Source organism: Sciurus carolinensis, chromosome 17, assembly GCF_902686445.1.
Source record: "Sciurus carolinensis chromosome 17, mSciCar1.2, whole genome shotgun sequence".
Lineage (NCBI taxonomy): Eukaryota > Metazoa > Chordata > Mammalia > Rodentia > Sciuridae > Sciurus > Sciurus carolinensis.
Window position 1 is genome coordinate 4,135,130 of NC_062229.1, and position 13,012 is coordinate 4,148,141.

The following is a 13,012-nucleotide window of genomic DNA, read 5'->3' on the forward strand; positions in this document are numbered from 1 at the left end:
AAGTATTGTATTTCAGAAGTGGCATATAAATCCCCTCTCACATTCCAGGAGTGAGGACTAGTCACACGGCTTCACCCTGGGCCTTTTGGGAAATGTAGTTCCTGGCTGGGTCGCCACTTTCCAGGAACACTCTATACAACCCTATGGACTGTAGGGATGTTTTTGTCAAGAGTGGATTGTATACATGATGGAGGTTCCTAAGATTATAATGAGGTCCCCAAATTCTTCCTGCCTGGCAATGTTGCAGTTGTCACAGTTCAACACATTAGTGTCACACCTGTGTGTGGTGATGTTGGCATGCCACACCTGTGCAGTCCATCAACACTAGTGATACCGCCGTTTACCGGTGACGAGTTCTGCTTCTTCTAATGTTGAAGATTAAGCACTAGAGAAGCACGCCAAGGCAAGCATATTAAGCAGGTTTATTTAAAGGGAATAATACAGACTTCTCCCGGCAGGGAGAAGGGGGCCATGGCTGATGTTCTAAAAGTCCCAAGAAGTGAGCACACCCTGCATCTTTTATAGGTTAAAGTCTCTTTTGTTCTCCAGTTCTCTCCCCCCTTATCTCTCTCTCCTTCCTGCCTACGTGACTAGGCCCGGTTTTGCATAAGTGAGAAGCCAAGGGCAGGGGGAGGGCCAAGGTGATTCAGGCGGGTAAGGGCCAGGGGGCATTAATTAGCAGCTCCTTGTTTGCAGTCCTTGATAAAGGCAGGTAAATTTGGTAATCAATGGGCTCCGGAGATCTTTGATATTCCATTCTTCCAGGGGCAGTCTCCAACTTCCAAAGGCAGATGGCTTCATGGCTTCATTTTCTCGAATTGACCCGATTTTCTATTTCTACACTAACTACCTGTCCTTAATTCTGGCTTCACTAGCATAGCTCACATGGTTGTGCACAGTATGGAATACTCAATAATGATAATGAATGACAGTGTAGCTGGTTTGTGTATTCACCTTGTGATACCTTTTATCATTATTTTGGAGGGTACTCCTCCTTATTAAAAAAGTTGACTGTAAAATAGCAAGGCGTGTTGGCCTCACACGTCTTGTGCTTCCTGTGTCTCTTGATCGTGTGGAGAAGCCACACCGAGTGGTCGGTACATTCTGTGATTTCCACACAGGACAAAGCCACCTACTGATGCCTGTGTGGGGATGTTGTCCCCATTACTAGGTGACCCACTGTGCTTTGTTGAACCCTTGCACACCTCTGATTCACCCCTGCTCTCCCTTAAAGGCATCCATGAGTGTGTTGACATGTGTCCCTTCAATTGCAACTGCACCAACACTCCCAGGAGCTATATTTGCACCTGCCTCCCTGGCTTTGAACCAAGAAACGGTGAACCGAATTTCAGAGGTGGAGGAGTGGAGTGCAGGGTTCAGCAGAGGGCTCACTTGACAACCCCGGAGTCGATTTCCTCCTTGTTTTGTGAAGGTTCCTGATAGCCCTGAACTCTTGCAGATGTCGACGAATGCTTCCAGGACCCATCAGCATGTGGCCCCAATTCATTCTGCACCAACACCCCAGGCTCCTACAGCTGCAGCTGCACTGCGGGCTTTCATTCAGAAGCTTCCCAGACCCATGGCAACTTCAACTGCAAAGGTATCGACCTCATGTGTGATGGCAATGGATCTGTGTTGTCACTTTGGTTGTAAAATCCTCACTCTGCCCAACCTAGAGACCCTCCTTTCACTTTCACCCTGTGCTCTTTTATTCAGCTCCAAGAGTTTTTTTTTTCTCTCCCCTTGAGGGGCTAGGGATTGCGCATGCTAGGTGAGCGTTCTCCAACAGGATCTATATCTTCAGCTCCCCTGTGTTCTTTTCCTTTGTGTTAATCCATTCACTCATTCATTAGTTCACTTATTCTATATGTTATTTTTGGATCAACTACTATTTAAAGAACTTACCAGTACTCTGCACTGGGTGCTGAGTGTTTGATCCTGGATATTCTGGACTTGATCCGTGCTCTTTTGTGATTAATGTTCTAGAGAAGGAGCCAGATTCTTCCTATCTGCTCAGTGCTTGGGTTCATAGTGTGGTATATGGCCAAAAATGTCCGCAACCTCCAGGAACTTGGTATAATGCAGAGTCTCAGGTCCCCTTCTTCAGACCCACTGAGTTGGAATCTGATTTTCCAAGATGTTCCCTACTTGTCTGTGGACCACACTTAGAGTAGCCAAAGTCCATATCAGGCCTTCTCAAAGTTTCCTGTGCACACAGACCACTCAAGGCTCTGTTCTAATGCAGATTCTGATTTGGTAGGCCTGGCTCATGACTCGAAGTCTTAGCATTTCCATAGAAATTCAAGAGGATGCCCATGCTACTGTCCCATGGACCTCACATTGAGTAGCAAGGGCCTTGGGTCTTGAAGGTACTCGACTCAGCATTCTTGGTTGCTATCTCAGGTGCTTAGGACACAAGCTGGGAGGCTTAAAGCAGCAACAATTTTTTCCCTTGCATTTCCGGGGCTGAGGCTGGGGCCCCAGGGTGTGGTGGCTGTTCTCTGTCATGTGGAACCTGCACTGCTCCTTTGTCTTAGCTTCTGAGGTTGCTGGCAGTCCTTGGTGCTCCTTGGCTTCTAGACATGTTTCCCCAGTCTGCCTCCATTGTCACGCGCGTTCTCCCTGAGCCTGTCTTGGAGTCTCTTCCCTCCTTAGAAGGCACCACTTAGGCTGGATTGGTTTGCCCCACTCCCTGCGACTGCATCTTCATTTACATTCCAATTGCATCCAGGAAGACCCCCTTTAAGTAAGATCACATCACAGGCACCAGGGTTTAGGGCTTCGTGCACCTCTTGAAGACTCGTTGAACCCACAACGGTCACTGCCCCCTTTTGTGCTGGGGTCCCTGGTGGTTCCACTCTGCACTCTAATCTTTTCCAAACCCTTCCCTCCACGCTGCCCAGATGTGAATGAGTGTGCGGACAGCACCGTGTGCCCAGCTTATGCAACCTGCACCAACACCTTGGGGAGCTACTACTGCACTTGCAAACGAGGCTTCCTGTCCAGCAATGGACAAAGTCAATTCAGGGACCCAGGAGTGCAATGCAAAGGTGAGTTCACACCCACAAACCCTCCAGGATCTGGTAGGAAAATCATTCAGAAGGTGCTGGGCAGTGGATACAAGGACTTCGCTCATCAAAGATGCAATAGGACTTCCTCCCTCCCTCTCTCCCTCCCTCCTTCCCATTTCCCTCCCTCCCTCGTCCCCTCTTCACCCCTCCCTTCCCTGCTCTCTCTTGTTCTGACCTGATCACTTTGGGTGTGAGGGCTGGTTGGGCTTCCTCACAGCATGGCGGCACATTCCACCTCAGGGAACAAGGTGGAAGTGCATGGTGTTCCTAGGACCTAGCTTCACATTTTTGTGACCTGGCAGCTCTGCCACCTCATGAAAGTGTGGGAGGGAACACATTCACATCCTTCCTTGAAGGATGTCACATCACCCTGAAGGAGGAGCATGTGGGAAGGAGGTTTCATTCAGCCATCTTGGAAAATGGCATCTACTATTCAGGATTGGGCAGTTTTCAATTTTTTTTTTTTTGGTGTATGTGTACTGGGAATTGAACCCAGGGTCACTTAAACACTGAGTCACATCCTAGTCCTATTTTGTATTTTATTTAGAGATAGGATCTCAGTGAGTTGCTTAGTGCCTCACTTTTTGCTGAGGATAGACTTGAACTCGCAATCCTTCTACCTCAGCCTCCACAGCTGCTGGGATCACAGGCATGTGCCATTGTGCCGGGTTGGATGGGCAAATTTGTCAGACTGGTCATTTCTCTGTCCAGATGTTGATGAATGTTCTGAGAGCCCCCCACCCTGTGGCCCTAACTCAGTCTGCAAGAACCTGCGTGGGAGGTACCAGTGCAGCTGTCTTCCCGGCTTCTCCTCTCCCACTGGAGACTGGAGCCCGGGGAAGCCAGGCACCTTCTCCTGCTCAGGTAACTCCTCTGGGCCCTTTGGCATGCGCCCAGGGTGGGCGTCTAGCACTGGGGTGAGTGTGTGCATCTCTAGACTCACAAGGCGACTCTCTGGTCCCCGTGCCCGTCCCCTCTGCCTTTCATTGACGAGACATTGACGAGTGCCTCCTTGGTAGGCTCTGCCCTGAGCATTCCAACTGTGCCAACTCTGTGGGGAGCTACAGGTGCAGCTGCCAAGCTGGATTCGTGTCCAGGGGCTCCACTTGTGAAGGTATAGACGACTTGGTCTGCATCATTTGCTACCTGATTAAGGAGGGGTGGCCTCACTGGAAGACCACACGAGGATGGTGTGATGGCCCTCATCACGGGGATGAGAGCCCTGGGGCTCAGACAGGTGGAGTGACTTTTCTGAGGGTGCACAGCCTTGAGGTGGATGAGCTGGGATCTGAACTCCTGTCGAGGGCCAACATGGATCAAGCCATGAGTGGGTCATGCTTGATGTTAGGGAGGAGCTCTTGTCACTAGCTCTTGTCACTGTTTTCCCCAAAGGAGATGCTGGGAAATCCAGAGGCATGCTGGATTGTCACAGGTGGAGGTGTGTGTTAGTGGCAGCGTCTCACAGGTAGGGGACAGAGGAGCTGCCAAGCATCCTGCCATGCACAGAGCAGTCCCACCACCAAGGGTGCCAGGGCCCAAAGAGGCCCTCCCCAGGGAGCGCTCAGACCTGAACTGTGAGCTCTCCCCAGAGGCTCTGGAGGTCAGGCCTCGGGTCCCGCTTGTCTTCCCTTTGCCTCCACGCTGCCGGTCACACAGCTCGGGGAATGCGCGTGGTGCGTGCACCTGGGGTTCTGCCGTCTGCCCTGGGCTCAGGCTTCCTCATCGCTGCAGCAGCCTCCGCGTGATTCTCCCCCTCTCTCCAGTTTTTCCCCTGGAATCCACCTTCCTGCTGGAATGTCCTCACCAGGAGATGATGGCTCTACCTTCCAGTGTCTAGGGCGACACCGATGTTCTCCATGAGTCCGTGGCACCAAGCAGCCTGCAGCAGAACCCGGCTTAGTTAAGGAGGTGTTGCCAGCACATCTGGCTTCATAGTCCCTCTGTGGCAGTTAGTTATAGCTAAATAACACACTGTCCTAAAGTTGGTGACCACCAGGGATGACCCTTCAATTGGTTCTTGACCTACTCTGGGCTGGCAGTTTAGGTTGGGCTGTTCTGGCTGGTTTCCACCTCAGTGTGTTCAGGTGTGTGTCTGGCCACCCCAGCACTGCTGACCTCTTGGGCTGGACATCTTGTTGTTGTGGGGGTGACTCATGCATGGTTGGGTATTTGCCAGCATCTTTGTCTTCCACTTGCTGGATTCCAGTAGCACTCTCCCACCCTCCTGTCACCACGGGCCAACGAGGTCTCCAGCCTTTGCCCAGCATTCCCTGAGTAGGGGACAGTTGGTTCCATTGGGTAGCAGTGGCTGAACTTAGTAGAAACTTCTCACCTCTGGAGGTCCTCTCTGCCACATTCTTCCTGGAGCAGAAAAGGGTTACTGCTGGGGGAGGATGTTGACGACTTTTCTATCTATTACCCAAAAACCTTATCTACTCAATAAACACACAAAAGCCAATACTCTTTTTCTGTGAGAGGGGGTGTGAATGGTCTGGTCACACCTGCTTTGGCCTCTTACAGCAACTCACCCAGTTCTCCTTTATATATAGACAAGTAAAGGGGGCCAGGACCAGGAGGAGCTTCTTCTGTGATTGACAGGATAGGGAGGAGTGTGGGAAGCCATTCTCTTAGGGGGAAAATTCCAGAAGGAGACAGGGATCCACTCCCATGTGCCCCACATGATTCCCGGCAGTTCCTAGAAGCCAGGCCTCTGTGTGCAATGGCTGAACCTAGTCTGATTGTGCTAAATAAGGATGGCTTCCCACACTCACCCTCAAAGGTCAATATGGGTACACCTAGCTAGCAGGCAGTTTTCTGTCACGTGATGATAAAGGGACAGTCTCCTTCCATCTTTTGGTCTTTCTATCCTTAGGACCTTGGGGTTCCAACCCATGAAGGACAGAGAGAGCAGAATTTACACTCACTTCTTAAGTATTGTGTCTCAGAAGTGGCATGTAAGTCCCCTCTCACATTCCAGGAGTGAGGATTAGTCACATGGCTTCACCCTGGGCCTTTTGGGAAATGTAGTTCCTGTCTGGGTCGCCACTTTCCAGGAACACTCTATACAACCCCATGGACTGTAGGGATGTTTTTGTCAAGAGTGGATTGTATACATGATGGAGGTTCCTAAGATTATAATGAGGTCCCCAAATTCTTCCTGCCTGGCAATGTTGCAGTTGTCACAGTTCAACACATTAGTGTCACACCTGTGTGTGGTGAGGTTGGCATGCCACACCTGTGCAGTCCATCAACACTAGCATAGCTCACATGGTTGTGCACAGTATGGAATACTCAATAATGATAATGAATGACAGTGTAGCTGGTTTGTGTATTCACCTTGTGATACCTTTTATCATTATTTTGGAGGGTATTCCTACTTATTAAAAAAGTTGACTGTAAAATAGCAAGGCGTGTTGGCCTCACACGTCTTGTGCTTCCTGTGTCTCTTGATCGTGTGGAGAAGCCACACCGAGTGGTCGGTACATTCTGTGATTTCCACACAGGACAAAGCCACCTACTGATGCCTGTGTGGGGATGTTGTCCCCATTACTAGGTGACCCACTGTGCTTTGTTGAACCCTTGCACACCTCTGATTCACCCCTGCTCTCCCTTAAAGGCATCCATGAGTGTGTTGACATGTGTCCCTTCAATTGCAACTGCACCAACACTCCCAGGAGCTATATTTGCACCTGCCTCCCTGGCTTTGAACCAAGAAACGGTGAACCGAATTTCAGAGGTGGAGGAGTGGAGTGCAGGGTTCAGCAGAGGGCTCACTTGACAACCCCGGAGTCGATTTCCTCCTTGTTTTGTGAAGGTTCCTGATAGCCCTGAACTCTTGCAGATGTCGACGAATGCTTCCAGGACCCATCAGCATGTGGCCCCAATTCATTCTGCACCAACACCCCAGGCTCCTACAGCTGCAGCTGCACCGCGGGCTTTCGTCCCCTTCCAGAAGCTTCTCAGACACATGGCAACTTCAGCTGCAAACGTAATGACTTCCTTGTGTGTGATGGCAATGCATCTGTGTTGTTGTTGCTTTGGTTGTAAAATCCTCATTCTGCCCAACCTGGAGACCCTTCTTTCACTTTCACCTTTTGTTCTTTTCCTTTGTATTAATTCATTCACTCAGTCATTTGTTCGCTTATTCAATACATTATTTTTGGATGAACTACTATTTAAAGAACTTACCAGGACTCTGTGCTAGGTGCTGAGCATTTGATCCTGCATATGCTGGGCTGATCCCTGATCTTTTGTGGTTTATAGTCTAGAGAAGGATCCAGGGGTCACACAGCTAGTGAATAGTGGTAACGATGACAAATGCAACTGAGTAACGTAGTGGGCTTGGAAGTGACTGAGGGGATCCTTAATGTGCCCTGAGTCAGGGGACCTAAGAGCAACCTGGAGGAGGAGCAGGAGACATCCAGAGGAGGAGTGGAGGCCCCTGTGTTTCAGGCGAGGGCAGGGGCATATCTCCTAGGCTCCGGCAGACTGAGAGTGGACAGGGGTGGCATCGGTGCACCTGACAAGGTGGGCAGAAGCCTGATTCTTCTGGGTTTTGCAAAACAGACTGGAGACTTTCCACCCCCAAGAACAATAGGGAATTAGGAAAGGATGGATATTTGGAGACATTAACAGCATCCGAACCCTTTGGTGTGTGGTGCTTGGGGCTGAACCTGGGCTGCAAGCGTGCCAGGAAGTGCTGCCGCTGCGCTTCGCCCCAACCCTGAATACGTGAACTTGAAAGTCTGCAGTGAAGCATAGTAACCAAGCAACAGGGCCGAGCCCCTCCAGGGTAAGAACGGGAATCTCATTGATTCTACCATGTCCCTGGAGGGCTCCTGCCCCGCACTGTCTTTCTGTCTCCTCCTCGGACCCCTCGGAATTCTGAGTCAATTTCTCCCCCTCTGGGTCGCAGTTTGACTTGGTTGCTCTTGTTTTCATCCCAGGGATTCCCTTCAAGTGTAAGGAAGACGTGATACCCCACAATGAGCGGCTCCAGCAGTGCCACGCAGGGGCAGCCGGGGAGCTGGAGTATGTAAGTGTTGCTGAAGGTTCTAGCTCTTGATGTTCTCCAAGAAGCCTCTCAGGAGGATGTTGTTTTAGCGGTGTTAACAGAGGCGAAAATTCAAGTGGCCTAAAGCAAGTAGCAGTTCCTTTTTCTCCTCTGTGATGATCCGGCGTCAGCTGTGGAGAGCTGATACAATGTCCACCATGCTCTGTCACCATCAACACGAGTCTCACTTTGTGGCCCAAGATGGCTGTTCTGGCTCTTGCTATCACATGTGCTTCCCAGATGATAAGGGGAAAAGGGGAAGTGAAAGGTGAAGTACTTCCCTTTAAGAGCATGCCTCGTGACTGCTAGGGAAGGGGAAGGAAATTAAGAAAGGGGGTTTAAGAGGGGGTAATAGGGAGGGAGGATACCATCAAAGTGCCCACAAACTTGTGAATTTAATTTAACTTTTTGTCAGTAGGGGATTATTGGGCCTGTTAATGGGGTACTGTGGGATATTTCAATGTAGGCTCAGGGTGTGCACAGATCAAATTGGGGCAATTTGAATTTCCCTCTCCTGGTCACTTGTGTGTGGAGGTTTGTCTGTCTCTTCATGCTGCTCATAACCTTGAACAGGTTGTTGGGGGCCATGGCCACCCATGGAGCTGCAGAACCCCAGCTGGTTCCTCTGATCTGAGGAGGGGCTGGAATGCTCACATGAACTTGTCCTTCTGTGGACACAGGTCCCCTTTTGTGCAATGATGAATGCCACCTTCCAAGTGCTGGACAAGGTCTGTGAGAACAAAACCGCGGCTGTGTCCCTGCAGGTAACAATGGGATCTTTGTAATGGTGCCTGAGTTTCCAGTATCTGGGGGATGCTTTGCCCGGGGAAGGCCCTCCTCCTCCTTACTGGATTGTGAGTTAAGATTTCGTTAAAGAGTAACATACGGGCATTTGAAAAGTAGAATATAGCCAACTTACCTCTTTATTTTTTTAGGTGTATGCGCCTGTGAGTTTAGCCACTAAACGGGTATAGCCCAGCTTCATTTCCTCCAGAAGTTCCCTTCTGTCTTCCTTTTCTAGCTAGGTACTTCCTCCTTGGTGAACCCCTGTGATCCCCATCTGTTCTCTCTCTTGGTGGCTTTGTCTTCTCAGGGATGTCGTACAAATTGTATTGTACAGTAAGGACACTTGGACACTGACTTTCCCCCACTAAGCATTATGCACTTCGAATCCGTCCGTGCTCAGGGACCTCCTGAGAATGGACCCTGCAGTGTGTCCTGCGTCTGGCCCGTCTCTCTGAGCTCCATGTCCTCGAGTGCGCCCATGTGGCATGGGTGCCAGCTCTTCCTCCCTCCACTCTGCTGACTGAGGTCCCTTTACATGAAAGAACCAAACTTTGCTCGTCCACTCACATTTGAAAGACATCTGGGCTGTTTCTGGTTTCTGGGGACTGTGGGTAGAACTGCTGTAGACACTGTGGATTTTCCTTCCTTCAGGGGTGAGGCCTAGACCACCACAGGTGTGGGTTTCAAAGCCTCATTTTTCTTCACCTCCAAGTCGGACTGGGGGTGTTGTTATTTTATTTATAAATCTGGTGATTTTTGTATGCAAATGAGAATAACATTTTCATTTGTAATTTGATTCATTGAAAATTAATTTAGCATATTTTATTCATTAAGTGAACATTCATTCATAGAGTTTTCAGATTGAATTTCCACAAACGATTAACCTTATTTACTAAACTTGGTTAGATTTCCCTCAAGCATTTACAGATAATCTTATCTCCCCATTTCAAGTACCTACCGGGGAGATTTAGAAATTGGACAGGCAAGGTCACTAGGACCCTTTCATGACTCAGGAAACAATCAATGGAATCTATGAAAATTCAGATTCTCTCAACCAGCCTGTTCTCTGAAGTTGCTCATATTAAAACCCCAAGTTATGTTTTGCTGTGAAATCACATGGCTAGTTGGTTAGCTTCTCTAACATGACAACTTCTTCCAAACCCTTGACATAACCATAGTTTTCAGATTTTGCTGAAGAACTGGAAACCTTCTGAATTTAACACACAAGAATTCCTCCTGAGGATTTGTAGTTTGCCTAAATCTGTTTTCTTTCCTGAGTGTATAAAATAACTGCCACAGCTAATAAGAACAGCAGGTCTAACGTTTTGGTGGGGCTTGTGGGCTCTCATCAGCCAAGAAATTGGGAGCTTAGGCCTCTGGTGCAGGCTGTCCTGTCGTGTGGTGGGGCAGGGCAGGGTGAGTGGTGGGGCTTGAGGACCCTGCTTCTCAAGTCCCACCCATGCCCAGTTGGAGCTGAAAGCCTTTATGTCATTTTTAGCCTGTAATTTGTGTCCATAGTCACAGAGTCTGTAGTCAGATTTCTGTTGAATTTCCTTCACCATCTTACTGGATTAGATTAATTTCCCCTGCCCCTGCATTTATTAAATTATGAATTCCGTACTTTTTTGGCTTGGGCCACTTAAAATACATCACTTATATTATTATATTATAATTTTACACTATAATTGTGTATATAGGCTATATCATAATTATATTACTTAAAATAACACCTGGATCGTGATAAGTGTGTCATTTTTATTTGCATGTGTCAGAAGCATGAATACCAAGAGCACAAAGTTTTCAATGGCAGTGGTTGGTTGCTTTTGAAGCTCAGGCGGTGGCAGACACGTGCCATGCTTGTCACGTTCGCAGGTGCACTGCCACGTTCTTTTTTAGCAGCTGCATGCTGTCACGGGACAGGACCTCATCTTCATTATTCAACAGCCTGTTGGGCATTTAGGATTTCTACAAATCCGCTAGAATTGAACGTCATTGGACAGGATCCTGGCACAGTTTTAAAGTACCTCTGGAGAGGTCGATTCCTGGAAGGAAAGGCGCCTGCGCAGAGCGGGCGCGGCGGGCGCTGTCCCAGGTGCTGACCCGCCGCGTCCTGTGAGGGCGCCGCAGGCGGGCCCGGAAGCGGCCGGGTGGGGCTTCTTTGACTCCGCGGTGCCGTCCACTTAACTCTCCTAATGACAGAGAGTGATGTTAGCCTTTAAAATGTATGTTAACTGATACATGAGCGTCTGGAAACTGCAAGCCCAGCTCCTCAATCCTCTCTAACTGTAACTCAGTCCCCACTACCAATATTTCCTCATCCTTCCCCTGACTCTGCCCTTCCAATTTCTGGAAACCACCGTTCTAGCCAAGAAAGCTTATTAGTGAGAAATGAGGGGGAGCAAGAGGAAAGGGAGGGGAGGAAGAGGAAGAGGGAAGGAAGGAGGAGGGAGGAGGGAAAGCGCCAGAATGAACAAGAGCATCTTCCCTGGCAGAGAACGGCTGAAAGCTTCACCTCTGTGCTGGAGCAGAAGTCCACCTGGACCAAGTTCAGCAGGGAAGAGACGTCAGCCCTGGCCACAGTGCTGCTGGAGAGCGTGGAGAGCACCACGCTGGCGGCTCTTCTGAAGCCCTCAGAGAATGTCAGTCAGACGGTCCAGACGGTCCAGACGGAGCACTTAGGTACATACCCCTCCTGGCAAGTGGTGCCTGGTGCTGATTTTGAGGGGTGACTGTGGCAATGGGTCCCCCATAGGTCTCCCACCCACCATTTCCTCAACTGCCCCAAATTCCTGAACTCGAAGCAAAGCAAGCCTAATCGTATAGGTGACCTTCCCATGTGCTGAGTGTTTGCAAGGGCCAGGCACTGTGCCAGAGTGAACAACTCAGGGGCCATTAACTCACTCAGCAAACATTTGTGACTGCCTACTACATACGGGTTTATGGAACAACAGTCATTTGCTGTGTGTAAATTTTTGCCGTTTTTCCCGTGGGGCCCACAGTAGGACTGTGCTTCCTGACATGGGGTTAGGTGGAATTTTGTGACTAATTCAGACCATGGTTGCTGGTGTGAGACCTTACAGAATGTTCTTTTCCTCTGCCTTAATGACTGGAAAGTGTTTCCTCTCACAGCTGCTCTAACAGTGTGGGTCCCAGAGATAGGATAATGAAAAACCTGGGGTCTCAAGTCAATTTTCAGTGGACACAAAGCATTAATGATAAATAACTATTATTTTTAATACACAAAGACTTGGGACTGTTTGTTACTGCTGCAGGACTGATCCTTTTCTGACTGACATGTGCTTGCTGGGGACCACTTGGGAACACAGTGCTATAGATCTTTTGCAGCTGCCCCCACTTCTGGTCATAGTTTCTGTGTCAGTCACTTAATCCCAGGAATATCATACTAATGGACCCCCAGAAGGCCATGAGTGGAAGTAGAGACCTCCACCAGTAGTGAAAAGGACTGGCTTCCTGAGTCTTCTATTTTGGTGAGATGAGAGAGATGATAAACAAAGAGACATCTGGTATACCAACTAGGCATGGCATTATTGAAAAAATACAGCAGGCTGAGGAAGTTCAAGAGAGTTAGAAAGAGTTGCTGTTCATGTAGTGTGGAGAGGGGAAGTCTTCTTGGGTTAGGGACCTTGGGGAAGGGAATAATATAAAGGTCTGGAGGAAGAACAAGTGTCTGGTGATTCCAAGGAACAACGAAAAGGCAACATTGTCTAGAAGAGGGTGGATCTGTGGGGAAAGAGGCCAGAAAGAAAGGGGGAGGCAGTTTTTGTAGATAAATGTAGGAACTTAGGATTTTGTTTGAAGTAGATATTAGGACAGGCATTGGAGAATTTGGGAGTGGTCATGGTGTTGTCTGGTTTATGTTTTAAAAAGATATTCTGATTTCATTTTCTTATTTTCATGACGAGCCAGTGGGATACACCCTGCAGCTGGAGGCCCAGGCAGTGAGACTATTGCTCAAGTTTGCACAGTCAGCGAGTGGCAGAGGGGCACCTCCAGTTACCTCCATCTTCTTTTTGTCTGTAGTGCTGGGGATGGAACCCAGGGCCTCCCATGCCCCTGGCAAGTGCTGTGCCACTGAGCAGGA

At 49.1% G+C, this 13,012-nt stretch overlaps 1 protein-coding gene across 1 annotated transcript in view; it reads left to right on the top strand.

The window, feature by feature from the left end:
- The window catches only part of Adgre1 (adhesion G protein-coupled receptor E1), a 58,110-nt gene that overhangs the window by 28,254 nt on the left and 16,844 nt on the right, over positions 1–13,012 (top strand). Inside the window, exons 5-11 of the mRNA XM_047532165.1 lie at positions 1,460–1,600; positions 2,904–3,050; positions 3,783–3,935; positions 6,913–7,059; positions 8,018–8,106; positions 8,805–8,888; positions 11,403–11,589. Of these exons, the coding sequence (XP_047388121.1) occupies positions 1,460–1,600; positions 2,904–3,050; positions 3,783–3,935; positions 6,913–7,059; positions 8,018–8,106; positions 8,805–8,888; positions 11,403–11,589 (948 nt within the window). The remainder of the gene's footprint in view (positions 1–1,459; positions 1,601–2,903; positions 3,051–3,782; positions 3,936–6,912; positions 7,060–8,017; positions 8,107–8,804; positions 8,889–11,402; positions 11,590–13,012) is intronic.